The sequence below is a fragment of the Orycteropus afer genome, unplaced genomic scaffold (genome assembly GCF_000298275.1).
Source record: "Orycteropus afer afer isolate SDZICR_OR568_19922 unplaced genomic scaffold, OryAfe1.0 scaffold00050, whole genome shotgun sequence".
Classification (NCBI taxonomy): Eukaryota; Metazoa; Chordata; class Mammalia; order Tubulidentata; family Orycteropodidae; genus Orycteropus; species Orycteropus afer.
The window spans coordinates 14,741,544-14,760,531 of record NW_006921637.1 but is presented as its reverse complement, the minus strand read 5'-3'; the positions used below and the strand labels follow the sequence as shown (position 1 = coordinate 14,760,531).

At 38.4% G+C, this 18,988-nt stretch overlaps 1 protein-coding gene across 1 annotated transcript in view; it reads left to right on the top strand.

Moving 5' to 3' along the window:
* The first annotated feature begins 15,247 nt into the window (after window positions 1–15,247).
* URB2 (URB2 ribosome biogenesis homolog) overlaps window positions 15,248–18,988 on the top strand; it is a 72,751-nt gene continuing 69,010 nt past the window's right edge. Inside the window, exons 1-2 of the mRNA XM_007938518.2 lie at window positions 15,248–15,373; window positions 17,555–17,731. Of these exons, the coding sequence (XP_007936709.1) occupies window positions 15,248–15,373; window positions 17,555–17,731 (303 nt within the window). The remainder of the gene's footprint in view (window positions 15,374–17,554; window positions 17,732–18,988) is intronic.

Sequence of the window (18,988 nt, the reverse complement as noted above, 5' to 3'; positions counted from 1 at the left end):
GACCTCCAAAGAGAGAGACAAATACTATAGAGAAAGAACAACAACACACACAAGAGGTTTTAAAGATCATTAAAACCTACCCATAATATCACAGAAGGGTAAAACAAGTAGTAGAGAAAGATTAGTTACATGGCTAGTTCAGTGGTCTAGTTAAGGAACAAAACTAAGTTCCCTAACTACTAACCTAGGATTCACTTCCATTTTATCAACATTTCCAGTAACACAGCCAAGTCCAATATGGAAAATAGGAATAGCATGGATAACAAAATGCCACAGAACCTCAAACACCAAACATTTAATACCACAACTTCTATTAGCTCTGTGAAATTTTTCATACAGAGGCTAACAACAAATAAACATGAGCAGTTTGAATTTTGGGGCCTTTAATTTCCCTTGCTTTGCTTGGTGAGAAAGGTGTTAATTAGCAGTGAAAAAGCCAAAAAAGAAGGCAGGAGGCAGTACAAAATCAAAGATCTAAACAATTCAGAAACTTCATAATTAGAGATTGAGAAGATGAGAAATCAGTAATAGGAAAGGGGAATATTGTAGTTTTTCTTCTTTAATAGGAAAATGTTACCAGGACTAAGTCAAAGATTTGAGTAATGTGTTTTCATTTTCATCATCGTATTTACTTCTTCCACTTTTTATTTGTAACTGCAGGTGTAGAAAAAGATCAAAAGAGTAAGAGGATATGTGTTGGAATATGTCTGGTAACTTCTTGTAAGAAAAAAAGGAAAACAGTAGGAAGTGAGTTAAACTGTGGTAAATTACTTTTGAAAATTCAAGTGAATTTGAGGGTTCACAAAAGAAAGGATTATTTTCCTTGAAAACTAAACTTATTATTAAGAATGATAGGAATCTCTAGTATTGGCATGAGCTGAAAACACCATTTTGCCTGCACTCCAGATGAAGCAATGATAGTTGGATTAATTTTCTAGGTTCTGTCATGTAAAAAATATTTTCCCCTTCAAGATTAAAATACAGTGTCCAGTTTGGAATGTATGCAATGTTACCCATGTACATGTGATTGCCCTCATCAAAATAATGTTCTCTAAACGTCTAAATCAAGGATTCCCAGTTGTTTTGTATGGTATAGCTATGTTTCCTTTTCTATTTTAAATTGTAAAAATACAGAGAACACATTTGCCAATTCAACATTTTATAAGTGGTTCGATTCAATAGAACCAATTACATCAATCATGTTGTACAACCATCACCAGCATTCATTGCCCAATTTTCCATAAACAAAAACTCTATGCCACCTAAACAATGATTCCCCCCTTACCCTTTGCCTCCCACCTCTGGTAACCATTATTAAACCCTAATTGTGATTTCTTTCTTTTCTTTTTTAAGATTTAAAGTTGCCCTTTTCCAGAAATCTGGTAATGACTTTTTTCTTTAAATATTGTTGAATGTTTATATATATCTAATATTTATGCATCTGCAATTTCTGTTAGAGTATGACGTGTGGTGCATAACTAAATGTATGTTTGATCTCAGATACAGTAACAAACAAAATGTCCCAAAATAATTTGTAAATAATCCTTTCCTTTTGAACTGATCTGTGGTACCCTCTTTAAAATATACTTGGAAGACATACTTTTCAATTCAATTCTCTAAAAATCATACAACAGAACAAATAGTGAAGGAGATGCACACATACATACACAAATATACATATTTATATATATATGATACAAAGTGTTAGGACAATATATATATTTTAAATGTATATATGTTATTTTAATCTATGTGTACAGAAAGATTATATTATCTATGGATTCAATTTCTAGATTAGCAAAGAGTAAACCATTTGTTAAAAAAAAGAGGGGTACTGGGTCTGATACAGTTGCGATTCAGTGACATAATGAAACATAATAAATTTTCCATCTTTTTGCTTTGTAATTTGCCTCACTCATTATAGTGTATAGGCAGTCCCTGGACACGAATGAACTCCATTCCTATCTGCCTTTCAGTCGAATTTGTACATAAGTTGGAATAGGTAGGTAAGGTTTGTATCTAATGTCAGTCAAACATTTGTCTTAATATATAGTGTTCCTTTCTAGGCACAAAGAATATTAAAGAAACCCTTCCAGATATAGTAAAACATTTTTAACATAGTAATACAATAATAATAATGACATTGTAATGCATCTCACAAAAGAGCTCCTGGTTGTTACTATGAACCACTGTGTGTATTCTGGGTTTTTAATATAATAGGCTTTACAGGGATTAGTTCATTGTACCTAAGTCAGCTATTCGTAACCTGGTGAATGCCTGTATTATTCTCCCAATGTGTCAACCTCATAGGGTTTCTAGGGCTGTAAATCTTTACAGAAGCAGACCGCCACATCTTTTTCCTATAGAGCAGCTCGTAGGTTTGAACTGCTGACCTTTGGGTTAGCAGCCAAGCACTTTACCACTGCATAACCAGGGCTCCTCAGATGACTTATTTATTTATTTACTTTTAAATAGCCATTATAGGATTTTCATACTTTGAGAGTAGGGAATCCTGCATTCATCTGTCTATCAATAAGGACAAATAAGTCTTTTTTTGTAGCTACTAGTATTACTCTATCAGTTTGACTGGATCAGTGGTTCTCTATGGTACTCCAATCTGTCCACAAATATTGGAGTATACATGTCTGTGTATAAATAATTTCAGCCTTGGAGATTGATTCACCATCATACTTAGAGAAAAAAAATTTAAATGCACACAGAAGCTGTGACAGTACTGCCTTTTCCCAGTTTGGCCCAAAGTTAAGATTGGTCAATCCAACTATCTGTACCACAATATCCCACCCCCATCCCCCAGTTTGCTAAAGCTGCTTTTAATCTAATTTCAAGGGCTCCTTGTCCCAAAGCTCTTCCAAACCAGTCTACAATTCCTCAAATTATAGCTGAGGCTAAACCTCTTCCAGATTTCCTACCTCCAATTTCTTGCTTGACATGGAAATACATGCATGTATCAATATGAATTAATTAGCATTCAAAATTAGATAAGAGTAAGAGATAATCTCTCTGACAGGAAAATACTCTGTATGCAAAAGATACATGAGTGCCTGACAGGGAAATACGTTACAAGGAGAAGATATTCTGTAATGATGGTGTCCCCAAGGTGCAATAGTATACATGCATGTGTCTGTGTGTAGGGGAGATACAGAGGAGTAAGCAGAAAGGAGTGAGAACGAACAGCATAGTAAAGTCTGGCCATACTTAGGATTGCCAAAAACTAATTTATAAATACCGATTTCAATGAATTTGCCTAAATTAGCTGCCCCAAATAAATTTCTCTAGATCAAAACTACCATTTTATGATAACAGACCTTCTCTGAGGTTACAGAGTTATCAAGTTGTAGGGTCAAGGATCTTAAGGGCAGGAACCCTTTTCTAACTACTCTGAACCGACATACCAAAGCCATGATCCAATCAACTTAACTTGAGTTTATTCCAATGTACACATATTTCAAGGGAAATTAATAATTAATGAAAGTTCTCCAGAGAAATCAGTTTTGCTCTGTGGTACCAATAGCCATAAATGGTTCACACACACACACACACTCCTTAAAATAGACCTCAGTCTTCTAACGCTAAGCCATGAGACTAACATTGCAATTTAAAGTTATCAGCTTAGCTTTTCCCATAATTATAAAATCTTTTACATTTAAATTAGGCTTGGATATAATTATATAATCTTTAATATGTGATATGTGATATAGTTATTCTCCATGATGACATTTCACATACTTTTCAAATTATGTAAGATACTTTAAATCTTAAAAACAAGTGAGCATATAGACCCTTCTCCTTACAGCACATAATTATCATTTCTAGAAATTAAAATGAAGATTGAGACACAATGGACATCTATTTCTCATAAATCAATAGTTGCCTACTGTTCAACTACTATGCCAATGAAATTGCTATATAAAATCAGAACATGACCATCTTGGTGTCTCAAAGTAACAACTGTGCCAAAAAAGTCTCAGCCATACTCTTAATGTTTAACTATAAAAATATGGGGATGCAAAGGTACAGAGAATCCAGGTACAGTCTTAAGATGAACAGGATAATACTGGATTATAGCCAACTATATCTGTTCAGTGGTTACGACTGCATCCCAACCTCACCCCGTTATATTCAAATGTATATGGCTGGTTAGAGGGGCATTTGAGGAGGCACCTCCACAAAATCACATCTCAGTTTGTGTACTACCCAATTCCACAAAATGTCAGTAGAGTATGAATAGTACTATAGGAATAGGTGGCAGGTTTGAGTATGAGGGAGTTTAAAATATATCTAGGCAAACTCACCCCTGTTACTCTCAAATCAGCTCCTCAATGGAAGTACTCAATGGAACTACTGATAGTTGGCCTTTTTTTTTTTTTTTTTAAAGTAAATGTATTTTTTCCAATTGTCAACTTATGCTTAAGAACAGATGAAAAAATTATTCTGTATTTTTTGTTAAATGAGATTTTATACAAAGTGCCTACTCAATTATTATTCTCTTTACTTGCAGTAGTCTAAATGGTTGCAATATTTATTAAAAGGTCATTCAAAGTAGGACCTAGAAATCTAGCTTTTGCCATAATCATCACAATAAAGTGTACTGAATTAGCTTTGAAAAAATAGAAACCATAGCTAAACTATAAATGAGCTATACTACTGTGACATAGTTTCAGTCACACAAATTTAAAATAATAAGGCCTTTCATATTCAATCTTTACTCAGGCACAGATTGACACTAATACATTTATTTGAATTAGAAGTTGTACTTTCCCCCATGTTGTCCTAAGAACTAAACAGCACATGTGTAAGGCACATAGCTTGGCCTCAGGATTCATTGTAGAACCTGGAATTTTAGGGGGAGTAGTAGTCACACAACCAGCCAGCCAGATGCCATTGGAAATTTACTTTCTTCAAAATTGTCTGGGACCTCAGGGATAGTCTCATCAACTACTTTCCCTATAGCTTCAGATGTCACTTATTCCAAATAACTCACCAGTCCCCTTACCCAAACACACTTCACCTCTGGCCCTCTTCCAGCTGGTTTCATCAGCCATGCCCCTGCACTGGGGGCCTTGAGCACAAGTGATGCTGGATCAGGAACAAAAAACCAAGGACCACAAAATCCAATTTTTGTTCCATTATGTCTATATTATTCAAGTCCACACACCTCTGTCTGATATTTCAGTGTCTTTGTAGTCACTGAAGCCACTATGTATCATCAAGTGGCATTTTCTAGAGTACATCACCTTCACATCTACCAAACAGCCCAAAATAGAATACTTTTGGGATGCACAGGTGATGGTATCATTCAAAATCTCAACCTGTGCCATAAGCACCCCCATTTAGGTAAGTAGAAGTAAATTCTCTCATCATTTACTGTATATATATATTGGTGATGTGTAAAAGCTGTTTACAATTATAGATAAAACCTGTACTTTGTGAGACATAGGGGAGGAATAGCTACCAAATCTTTTCTGTTGTTTGCTTGCTTGTTTATTTAGCTGATTTGGTAAGACTGTATAGCTATCTCAACTAGCTCTGACTGAGGTGGTTTCAGCCTACTATGTTTTTCTCAAAATAAAGTAGTTGAGAGAGTGCCCTGCAATATGAGAGACTTGAATATGAGGTGATACCTTCTTTCCAGAGGGATACTTTTGGGGAGAAATCTTGCCATGTAGTCATGCCTATACAGCATATACTCGAAGAGAATTTTTACGAGAGGTTACCTGGAATGATCTAAGATTTCTTCATGCCTCTGTAAGTCCACTCTAACCAAGATTTGGACTGAAATGCTTGTTTCTGATAAGAAATCATTCTCCTTTTGGAGTTACAAGGCAGACATGAAGTCATAATTACAAGTACATGGGCCTTGCCTACTTTCAATCCAGTCTCCATACTACTGTAAATGCACTTGTTCAAAAAACTCACCTGATATCCTCTGTGCTCAGCTCAAAAACTTTCTATTGCCTCCATTAGTATTAAGTATGAACAAAATTCAATCGCCATTGCATCATTTTGGAGTTACTCTAATGCAGCCTTTGCTTACCTATCAATACCAAACTTTTTGTTCTCCTCCCTGTACTAGTTGGTCCCAAGCTACCTTCTCACCTTGGGGGCTTTGGTAATGCCCTAATGCCCCTCCATTAAGTAGAGGAACACCCACACTGGCACCTGAACCTGTTTTTGTTAAATTCTACTCACACTTCACAGCTCAGCCCTCTCTCCTTTCCAAAAGCCTTCTTGGATCATGGCCCCATCCCCCACTGCATCCAGGAACAAACCTCTCACACAGAGCTCATTATACTGCTGTTTCTTATACTACTACAACTACTACCCATATTTACTTATACACCATGAATAAGACATCATTTTAAATGCTTTACACAGATTATCTCCTTTAATCCTCATAACAGCCTATGAGGTCCATACTGTTATTCAGATGAGAAGGCTGAGGCCTAAAGAAGTGAGAAAATTTGTCTAAGGTTATACAGTTTTGGAACTCAGGCAATTTGGCTTCAGTGTTTGAGCTTGTACTCTTCACAGAATCCTGTTGCTCAAAGGATCCTACTGTAGACCAAGGGCTTCTTGGAAGAGCACAACAATAGATGTTTAACAGATGCTTGTTGAGAGAATGATTGGAACAGTTACTATCTGAGAAACTGTCTAGTATGTGGAAGAGAGGCTGGGCGCTTCATTTCTAGTATTGTCCACTAAGTACTACTGGTTATGCAGATGATTCCCCGAATCCCCTTCCAACTAAAACAAATTAACAACCCCAAACGTCTCCTTGTCCCTAGAGATGTCCTCTAAAGGTGCTAACATACTGTTTGCAAAAAGAAAAAAAAAAAAAAAAAAGAGAGAGAGAGAGAGAAAAGGAAAAAAAAGTTAATGAGTAGTGAAGTGAGTCCTTTACCTAGTTTCATAGTCACAGAAACATACATAAACCCTACATTTAGAGGTGTTGTTGTTGTTGTTGTTATGTGCCGTCGAGTCGGCCCCGACTCATAGCTACCCCTCCTTGGGTTTCCGAGGCAGTATCACTACGGAAGTAGGATTGCCCAACCTTCCTTCCGAGGAGTGGCTGGTGGGTTTGAACCACCAGCCTTCTGGTTAGCAGTCAAGTGCCTTAGCCACTATGCTACCAGAGTATTCAGAGACACTAATCTGATTTATTTGTTATGAAAACGAAGAACACTCAAGGCAAACTCACCTTTTTTTCTAGTTAACACTGATTTTCAAAATAGGAAGGATATATAATCATAAAGAAAATCAAAGTCAGTATGCATCACATTTAACACAAAAAACTTATGTCTACAAAGAAATCTAGAAGGTATTTTGCCCAACAAGTAATCTGAGAAGCTGGAGTATATGAAGAACATGGCATCAGGATTGGAGGAAGACTCATTAACAACCCGCGATATGCAGATGACACAATCTTCCTTCCTGACAGCAAAGAGGAACTGAAGCACTTATTGATGAAAATCAGACTACAGCCTCCAGTATGCATTACACCTCAACATAAAGAAAACAAAAATCCTCACAGCTGGACCAATAAGCAACATCATGATAAATGGAGAAAATACTGAAGTTGTGAAGGATTTGATCTTATTTGGATTCACAATCAATGCCCACTAAAGCAGCAGTGAAGAACGCAAAGATGTATGGCACTGAGCAAATCTGATGCAAAAGACTTCTATAAAATGTTAAAAAGCAAAGATGTCACTTTGAGGACTAAGGTGCACTGGACTCAAGCCAGGGTATTTTCCATTGCCTCATATGCATGTGAAAGCTGGACAATGAATAAGGAAGACCGAAGAAAACTGATGCCTTTGAGTTATGGTGTTGGCAAAGAATATTGACTATACCACAGACTGCCAAAAGAAGGAACAAATCTGTCTTGGAAGAATGCTGCTTAGAAGCGAGGATGGTTAAGACTTTATCTCATATACTTTGGACATGTTATCAGGAGGGCCCAGTCCCTGGAGAAGGCCCTCATGTTTGGTGAAGTACAGGGTTGATGAAAAAGAGGAAGACTTTCAATGAGATATATTGGCACAGTAGCTGCAACAGTGAGCTCAAACATAGCTACAATTGTGAGGATAGCACACATGGGCAGTATTTTGTTCTGTTGTGCATGGGATTGCTATGAGTCAGAATTGACTTGATGGCACCTAACAACAAACATGTACAGTATCTTATATGTTAGGCATTTTCTCTCTCTCTCTTTCTCTCTCTCTCTCTCTCTCTCTCTCTCTCTCTCTCACTCACACACACACACACACATATATATTTTGGTACCTTTGAAAAAGTCCACTTTTAAGATATCAGGCATTCATCCATTTTGCAGGTGAGTAAACTAAGGCTCTTAAGGAGCCCTCATGGCACAATGGTTAAGTATTCAACTGCTAATTTAAAGGTTGGTGGTTCAAACCCCCAGGGGGCTCCGTGGGAAAAAACATCCTGCAATCTACCCCCATAAAGATTACAGTCTAGAAAACCCTATGAGGCAGTTCTATTCTGTAACATGAGCTACTTGTGAGTAGAATCTACTGAAGGTACCTAACAACAACAAACTAAGACCCAGAGAGGTCACAAGGATAGCTACATAGTTTCAACTCCTAAGTCTGGTAACCAAGCTGCATTCACTGCACCAACCTTCTCACATTTAAAGATTGGCCGGATACACTTAACTATAAACATAAACTTCCTACTCCAGTTTCCTACTCCAGTTTCAAGCAAATCTGTGACCAAGGCTGTCGAGCCACCGTGTACTGCCCCTATCCTCCCTCAGGTACAAACTTTATCACCTAACAGGAAACAAACTCCACCCTGTTTCTCTCAACACAGCGCCTAACTGCTTGCTAGCGGGAGACATCATTCAGAGATTTCAATTTGCAAGGTCAGAGCTTAGGTAATTTAAAACAAACGCTAAACGAGATTGGCAGATTTACTTTTTGATCTCTCTGAACAATGCAAGCTGTGCAATATTATAACTACACTTTCACAACTGATAGGAGAATTGCATAAAGCTTGTCTGTACTCCACTTCCGCTAACTCTAAAATGTCACCACTATTTCTAACCATCAACTCATTTCAGACTGTTTTATGTAATGTATTTTAAAAAGTCTTGGAGATTGGTGAGTAGAGGGTGGTAAAGTAAGATTTTCTTCTAAATGCACAAAGTTTATCTAACTGTCATGCGTTAAATAACCTAAAAGGTAGCCCTGCAGGTCAGTATTCTCTAACAAAAACTAGTCTAACTCGAGATCTACATGTCACACGCGGGAGGTGGGTTTCGCATCCATCTCGCGCAATTACCATGTGCTAAGTTTCATCTTGAGTTTGTTCAAAAGACATTTCGTTTTCCCCGAAAAGAAAAAGAAATCTAGACTCCCATGTGCGATGCTGCATGCTAGGCTGTCGCAGCGCCGGGACCCGGTCCAGCGTCCATCACCTCCCCCTGGGTCCCCAGAGCCAACCCGCAGGAGCCACCCTGGTGCAAAAACACCAAGCACCTCCAGCAGAATGCAGGCGGCTGCGGCCGGGCCAGAAAGCGGCGGGCAGGGTGCAGACTCCCGGTTGTCGAGCGGAACGGCCGGGCCGCGCCTCCCCACCCCCACGGGGCGGGCGGCAGGCGGCGCGCCCCGCGTAGGCCTCACGGCTCCGGCCCGGGACACCGCCCGCCCGCGCACCCCGCACTCACTGAACATCCCAGGTGGCTTCGGCTCCTCCAGCCGCCGCCGCCTCCGGGATCGTGCTGCTTCCGCCTCCGTTGTCTCTGCGACAAGTCCTCGCTCTGACCGCTGGCTCAGCCTGGCCCCCGCGCCCCGCTCCGCGCCGTCAGCGCGGCGGCTGCGAGCGGTCGCTCCATGACTGACTGACACCGAGCGGGCCAGCAGGGCTGGGCCACTCGGCCCTCAACGCGCAACCATCTCCGCCAATGGGCGAGGTACCTCGGCGCTCGGCTGGCAATGCCTGGCGTGCCCGACGTCCCGCCCCCGCGCCGCCCCAGCAGGCGTCCGGGCGGAAGAAGCGCGGAGCCGGGTCCTCACGTGGTGCTGCTGGTGGAGCCGGGGAGTCGGGGGTAGGGGGGTCGGCGTCCAGGTGAGTGCTGATACACGGTATCCCGCAGCGCTGAGGGGGGGGGGCAGGCGAGATTCGCTGCACCTCACTTTTCTCCTGTTTATGGTGATTCCCTCTGGTATTGCTGTTTCGCTTCATTGTGTCCCGTAGGGTGCTCGCTGGGGCTCTGTCTTGCCGGCCTTTGCAAGGATGCTAACAGGGGTCGCTGTCGGAGCTGGTCTTCTCTCCGTAACCTTGTAAAGATCTACCACCAGAACTGACCAAGTGTTCAGAGTCCTGGAGTGCAGCTCGGGAATCTTTGTAGCCAGTGAAGCAAACATTCATTAGGCACTTTGTAGCCGTTGCAGTATCAGTCTAATGTATTGCTCTTAAAGGTTAGGTAAATAGCTCTTGAATTGGTGTTGATCATTTTGACAGAGTAGGGAAATTGACAGGATTGGGTTGCTTGTGTTCTCTGTAAGTGAAGCATATACTGTGTAGAACCTAAGTGTCAATCCAGTGTTCACTGATTCATTACATAGTTACTTACTGAGAATACGTTCTGAAGGTAGGTCTTTAAGATTTCAGGACCCGTTGTTTTAAAAAAATGCTAGCTAGATCCAGCCAAATTCTTTTGGTTTGACATAACTTAGATTAGGATCATAGGACTGTACTATTTTTTTGGTATTTGTGATGCCCCCTACTTTGTTTTTATTTATGATAATTTTATTAGGTATCACGAAAAATTTTCTCTCTTAAACGGGCTTGTTTACTGTTATGTAATGAACATTGTTTCACCTGATATGTTTCCATTTTAACTACGATTTTCAGGGAACTCAAAGCAAAGTTTGGTTTGAGTGCAGGTGCTTGGTATCTTTGCTTTTACTTTTTATTCATGATTTTGTTGCGTTATACTTTTTACAGTTTTTAATAATGTAAATATCTTTGCGAGTCATTTAGGAAGTAGTGCATGTTGTGTGTGTGTGTGCTTTTAAGTGTATACATAATTAATAAGTTTATACTGGAAAGTTACTGTTGCAACTGAAAAAAAAAATTCTATTGGGATTAGGTTAATATTATTTCTTTTTCACCTGGAGAACTATTTCAGATTGGAGATAAATAACCAATAATTGGGAGACAAAATAGAATGCAACAAAATCATGAATAAAACATAAAAGCAAACATACCAACTACCTGCAGTCATAAAACTGAGGCATATTTTGCTTTGAATTCCCTGAAACCAAACCAAACTCACTGCCATCGAGTCGATTCCAACTCACAGTGACCCCTTCTGGGTTTCTGAGGCAGTAAATCTTTATGGAAATAGGTTGCCCGATCTTCCTTCTGCAGAGTGGTGGGGGAGTTTGAACTGCCAACCTTCTGGTTAGCAGTCAGATGCCTTAGGCACTGCCACTGGAGCTCCTTTAAGTTCCTTGTAGTTAAAAGTGGAAATGTACGAGGCACTCTGGTGGCTTGGTGGGTCAGGCATTTGACTGCTCATCAGAAAGTTGGTGGTTCAAACCCCCCAGCTGCTCCATGAGAGAAGGATGAGGCAATCTGCTTCTGTGAAGATTTGCAGCCTTGGAAACCCAATGGGGTCACTTTGAGTCAGATTTTTACTTGGTGGCAGTGGGTTTGGTGTTTGGTTTGGTGCTAATACGTAATAAAACCAACCCAACCAAACACACTGATGGCAAGTCGATTCTGACTCACAGTGACCCCTATTGGGTTTCTGAGGTGGTAAATCTTTACGGAAGTAAAAGTCTTGCTTCAGCAGAGTGTCTGGTGGGTTTGAACCACCCACATGGTTAGCAGTCAGATGCCTTAGGTGCTGTGCTACCAGAGCTCCTAATACATAATGTATTTTAGAAGATTTGTGTAGAAACAATGTTTGTTTTAAACGTAAAACTGTAATTGACAGATTTCTTTCCACAGGTAATTGGAACTCTGATTTTTGCACAGCTGAATTGTTGAATACTCATCTCTTGGGAAACTTGAGTTTAATGACAGCAGGAATACTTACACATGTGTATGTAATCTATTTTTGCCTGCTTTAGTTAAATTTCCAAGAAAATTTATGGGTTCAGGTATCTTATGCATAGGTTTATGCTCAACGATTTTGTTGATATGCTTTAATTCATTAATATATATATGGTGTAAACAGTAGGATACACAGTGTTTGTTTTCTGATGCCTGTTGAGTTTGACCATATATACCACTTTTTCCATTTTTTAAAAAAATTGTGTTTTAGGTAAAAGTTTAGATTCCCATTTAACAATTTTTATACAAATTGCTCTATGACATTGGTTACAATTTTTACAATGTGTCAGCATTCTCATTATTTTCATTCTGTTTGTTCTGTTTCCAATGGTCTAGCTTCCCTTCACCTCTTGGCCTTCTCATCTTTGCTTTTGGGTAAATATTGACTGTTTGGTATCATATAGTTGATTGTTCAAGGGAACATGTTACTGATGGGTAATATTGTTTCTTTTATAAGCCAGTCTCTTATTTGGCTGAAAGGTGACCTCCAGAAATAGCTTCAGTTCTAAGTTCAAAGGGATCTTAGGCATTACTCTGGGGATTCCTGTAGTATCTATTGGCTCAGTAGGTCTGGAATTTTTAACTCAACTCAAAACTCACTGCCATCGAGTCAGATCTGACTCATAGTCACCCTTTCTTGGGTTTCCGGGGCAGTATCACTACGGAAGTAGATTGCCCAATCTTCCTTCTGAGGAGTGGCTGGTGCGTTTGAACCGCCAGCCTTCTGGTTAGCAGTCATATGACTTAGGCACTCTGCCACCAGAGGAATGTGAATAATTTTTTCCTTCCATTCTATCCAGGACTTTCAATTGTATCCTGGTCTGAAGTGTCTGTGGTGAGTGCTATCTAGTTCTTTTGATCTTAGATTAGACTCTATTTCTGTAGTGATACCTCCTCAGAAACCCAAGGAGGGGTTGTTATGAGTCGGATTCAACTTAACAGCAGTGAGTTTGGTTTGGTTTGGTTAGCCTTGTAAGCTAGTTTCTTTGAGGCTTTGATTTTCTTCCTTCTCTATTGCTCTGTACAAGTACAGAACTGCAGTTGTGTCCTAGGTGGCTGCTTGTAAGCTTTTAAGAAACCAGATGCTGCTCACCAAATTAGGATGTAGAATATTATCTTTATGAATTACGTTATGCTAGTTGACTGAGTTGTCTTCGGAGGCTGTGTTTCTATGCGCTTTAACCCAGTAAACCAATCCTTCAAGTTGTTTGGATGTGTCTAGGAAGCCTCTGTAACGTGCCCCTATGTGCTTTGTTATAAAAATGGAAATGTGTGCAGCACACGTAAGCGTGTGTATACATATGTCTGTAGATACATCTATACCTGTGTGTGCATTTACTAACATAAACCTTTATACATATATACATATGTATCTACCTGTTTAATTACACATATTTTTGGTGGTTGTTATTATTGTTGCAAAATTGTATATGTTACAGCATTTACCAAAATTGGCCCTTTTTCTTTTGCACTTCTTAGTATCTTTATTTACCTTGGTCAAGTTGTGCTGACTTCACTCACATTTGGTATTGCCTTTCCCATCACAAAAATAGTGTCTACTATCTAGGAGCTCTGGTGGAGTAGTGCCTAAGGCACTTGACTGCTAACCAGAAGGCTGGCGGTTCAAACCCACCAGCCACTTCTCGGAAGGAAGGTTGGACAATGTACTTCTGTCGTATTACTGCCTCGGAAACCCAAGGAGGGGTCGTTATGAGTCGGATCTGACTCAATGACACATAACAACAACAACAACAACACTAGAAAGTAATTCCTCCTCCTTTCCCTTCCATTCTTGGTAGCTATCAAAGAATGTTGCTTTCTCTGTGTATATCTGTTCTTCACTTTTTATAATAGTGGGACCATATAATATTGGTCCTTTTGTGATTGAAAGAAGCTCTGCTGGCACTGCAGTTATAGCATTGAGCTGCTAACCAAAAGATAGGTGGCTTGAATCCACCAGCTGCTCTCTGGGAGGAAGATGAGGAAATCTACTTCCATAAAGATTTACAACCTTGGAAACCCAATGGAGGTTGCTATGAGTTGGAATTGACTTGGTGGCAGTGGGTTTGGTTTTGGTTTTGGTTATTTCACTCAGCATAATGTCCTCCAGATTCATCCACGTTGTTTCATGGACTCTTCATTATTTTTTATAGTTAAATAGTTTTCCACTGTATGTATATAACATAATTTGTTTATCTGTTCTTCCGCTGATGAGCGCTTAGGTTGTTTCCATCTTTTTGAGTTGTGAATAATGGTACAATGAACATAGATATGCATATGTTTTATTCATATGACTGCTCTTTTATTTCTTGGATCTATACTTAGGAGTAGGATTACTGGATCATAAAGTATTTTTATTTGCAGCTTTTTGAAGAAATGTCATACCATTTTCCATAGTTGTTGTGCCATGTGATCATGAAGTATTGTTTTTTTGATAAGCTGTTGATGTTTCTTGGCTAGAATTTTGTTGGGAATTTTTATGTCTCCGTTCATAAGGGATGTTAGTCTGTAATTTTCTTTTTTTTTTTGTGATGTCTTTGCCTGGCTTTGGTATCAAGGATATGCTAGCTTCATAAAATGAATTAGGAAGTATTCCTTCCTTTTCTATGTTCTGCAGTAGTTTGAGTAGAATTGGTACCAGCTTTTCTCTGATTGTTTGATAGAATTCTCCATTGAAGCTGTCTGGGTAATTGCTTTTTTTTTTTTTTTTTTTTTAAATGACAACTTCCATTTCTTCTTTTGCTATGGTCCTGCTAAGATTTTTCACCTTTTTTTGTATTAGTTTTGGCAGGTAGCTTGTTTCTAGAAATTACAGGTTTGAAAAACTGTTAGACTACAGTTTTTCATAATATTCTGTTATGATTCTTCTTATCTTAGTTGGTTTTGTTGGGATGTCACCCATCTTGTTTCTTATTTTGGTTACTTGCATCTTCTCATTGTTTTCCTTTGTCAGTTTTGTCCAATGGTTTGTTAATTTTATTGATCCTCTCAAAGAACCAACTTCCAGTTGATTCCAGTTGATTCTTTCTATTGATTTTCTGTTTTCTATTTCATTTATATTTGCTCTGATATTTATTATTTCCTTTCTTCTAGTAACTGTGGTCCCATTGTTTTTAATTATAGGTATAGTGTAGCAATGGCTGCTGTTTATTCTGGCATTTCCCTTAAGCTTAAAAGCAAGACAACTTCCTGGGAAGATAAACTAAAACTAGCTCACTTTGCTTGGATTTCCCACCAGTGCTTTCTTCCAAATAAAGAACAAGTAAGTTTTAAGTGAAACTTATGTATTTATCTTTTTTAAACATTTTTAAAACCCAAAAGAGTTACTATATGTATAAATCTGTATTGACATTTAATGAAAAAAAGAAAAAGATTAAAGAAAAGGTTGGGAGAGGAAACGTCTATGGAAGTTAAAAATAATGTCAGTGGAAATAAACAATGAGTCAGCTATTTCTTTAACAAAGTTTTTCTGTTATAAAACCTTATTTGGCATTTCTTTCATGTTGGAAAATATTACTTATATTACAAATTAAATATATGTATTAGTGAAGAATATGAATTAGGCTATAGAGGTTCAGTTCTGAAAATCTGTAAGTAGTTCTATTTGTTTATAAATCCAAAGTGATGCTCTGTAAGTGATTGTTTATTGGTGGTTTGTTAAAAATCATTGGAATGTGGTAAGTTGAAAGTTTGGAAGTAGAGAAGCTACCAGAAATAACTTGCTCTTAGTTAACATTTCTCAAGTTTATTTGGCCAAAGATCACTCTTATTACAATAGAGATACTAGGTCAATAAGTTCATGAAGTTGGATTAACATATACCTACATACTTATGTTAAAAGAAGCCAGCACAAAATGTATCAGGTGTCAAAGATGGATTGTATATGTTAAATGATGATGAAGTACAGCATGGTCAACTGTCCTATCTAGTGTTTTCTAAACCCTGCTGCATACATGAGAATCATCCTGGCAGTGTAACGATCACCTTGTAAGTGTTTCATAAGAGTAAGACAGAAGAGGAAGTTAGTGACAGGCCATTTGATCAAGGCTTCCACTATGCTTATCCTGAAAGTTTTATTGTTTTTCTTTCTAGGATCTGATTTCTACTATTACTACAGTTCTGATTGTGTGAGTTGAGGCCTCACCACTTTTCCCCAGTGTTTTTTTTTTTTTTTTTTAATTTTTATTGTGATTTGGGTGAAAGTTTACAGAGCAAATTCATTTGCCATACAGCAGTTCACATATATATACTTTGTCTCATGACATCGACCGCAGTTCTCCACAATGCAATAGTTTTCTTCCCACTTCTTCCCCATAGTTACCTCCTCTCTGTGTCCTTCCTTGCTATGCACTCCTGCTCCCCAAGCTATCTGCCCGTGCATACACAGCCCTTCTATTCTCCTGTGATTAAGCTCTCCAAGAAGTGTATCTGCCTAATGTAAATGTTCAGCTCATATGCCTGTCTTTTGTTAGGCTGGAAGCCACAGGAGTGGGTTCAGTTCCAGACTTGAAGGGCAGCTAGGGACCATAGTCTCAGGGATTTCACCAGACTCTATCAGACCAGCAAACCTGGTCCTTTTTTTTTTTAATGATTTTGAGTTTTGTTCCACATTGTTCTGCCACTCTATCCAGGATCTCCTACATAGATCCCCCTCCAAGTGGTTGACAGTGGTAACTGGGCACCATCTAGTTCTGGTCTCATAGTCATATAGGCTTCCCCAGTGTTTTATGAATAAACAAATTTGTCAAACAATAATGCAAACTATATATAGACAACACTGCTTTTTGTAAAGTACATCATTTCATGTCAATTACCTCTTTTGTGGAAAAGCCAGGACACATGTCCTAGGCTTTTGGGGGCTTACTCTTTTGTCCCTGGCTATTGCTATCATTCAGCAAGCTTGGCTGTTAACTGAAAATTTGGAAATTCAAGTCCATGCATAAGTATCTTGGAAGAAAGGCCTGGTGATCTATTTCCTAAAAATTAGCCATTGAAAACTGTGGAGCATCGTTCTACTCTGACACACAGGAGGTTGCCATGAGTTGGAATCAACTCAATGGCAACTGTTTTGTTTTTAATTTGTGTCTGTGGTTCATTCTGTGGCCATTCTGAGTAACTGCTGTTGTGCTTCTGACTTTTGAAACGTAATATAACTTGAGAGATAGGAGTGAGATGTGCTAGAGTTTCAGCTGAAATTTGTTTCTTGGCCCCAGATAAAGACAAAATTAAAGCTTTTTCTCCACTTTATATTGATCCTTTGATAATACACATTTTAATATATCAAAATATTATGTAATATAATACTACTACAGGTAAGTTTTCAAGGAGAATTTTTTTTTCTGGCAATTGAATTTGATTATGGCTTGAGTGTCATTAAGAATGTGTAAATGTCTTTCACCAAAGAAGTTCCTTTATTTCCAGAGTATATTTCCTTCAAATTCAGGTATTGCTTGATTGGGCAAGACAGTCATTGGTTGCATTTTATAAGAGAAAACTTGAACTGAGGGAAGACATAGTTGAAAGGCTGTGGATCTATATAGATAACATTCTACATAGCAGAAAATTGCAGAATCTCCTCAAGAATGGAAAGACGATTAACCTTCAGATTTCACTAGTCAAGGTAATTAAGTCTTTTATGTGGTCCTGTATATGTTGTTTATGTCTCAGTTCATTTCCTGTTTTTAGCCTCCTGGGAGATATGAGACCTACCAGACTTACTTGAATTTTTACCTCTACAAATGAACGAGATTTCTTCCCTGCATCTCCCTTAGTAGTAGTTTCCTTCTTTTCAGTTTGCCACCTTATAGTTTTACAAAGGCAAATGAATCCTGTTGTCCAAAATTGATTCATTTTAATATTTCAAAGTGCAAATTTAGACAGAAATATCCTTAGAGATTGTAGTTCTTCCTGAATAGGTGATCCACTTGTCATTTTTGAATTAGGAAGTTATATGAAACTTGACTTAGGAAATTGGGTTGGTCTGTTTTAGAAGTTAGAGCTATAAGTTCTAAAAAGAGATTTGGTTCTTTTAAAATAGTACTGTCTTGTTCAAAGGTTAAGCAGTTAGTAATACTGGAGACATTTGTTTTAGAATCAATTATATGAACATGAAAGAAATATTAAGGTAGGGGAGGAGAAGGAAATAATATTTGTTAGAGTGATAGTAACAAATGATATTTACCGAATGTGTACTATATGACCTGCACTGTGCTAAGCACTTTGTTATTTGATATTCAAGAAAAGCTTGCAGCTATTTCATAAACTGGTTGTTGGCTACCTTTTTCTCTTTTCTTTTTATTGGGTGAAAGTTTACAGAGCAAATTCACTTTCTGTTCAGCTGTTCATACACGTTTTGTTTTGTGATGTTGATCATGATCCCCACAATTTAACAGCACTCTTCCCACTTCCTGTGGTTCCCTTTTCCCTGTGTCCTTCTTTTCTTTGCATTCCTACCCTCTGGGCTTTCTCCCTGTGTAAATGCTGCCTTTTGATCTTAACTGGTTGATCAAAGGAGTGTACCTCCCTGGTATAATTGTTCACCTGGTAGGCTGTTGATTACCTTTTTAATTGGAGAAGGTAGCCAGCAAATTATGCTGCTTTCTGATTTTGGTTTTCAGCCTTTCTGTAGAACTTGGAGAAAGATCAAAGGCAAAAATCTAAATAGAAATTTCCTCACAGGTTTTTAACTTGAGGTGATTCTGAAGTCTCAGACCAGAAGTATGAGCTTCATTATTGAACTTGAATATTTTGAAATACCATGAGAATAGCTAATGACAATAAAAAGCTCTACAGATGAGCACTTAGTATGCTCTAGGTACTGTCCCTAAAGTGCTTTTTTTTTTTTTTTTTATTAGGATTTGGGTGAAGATTTACAGAG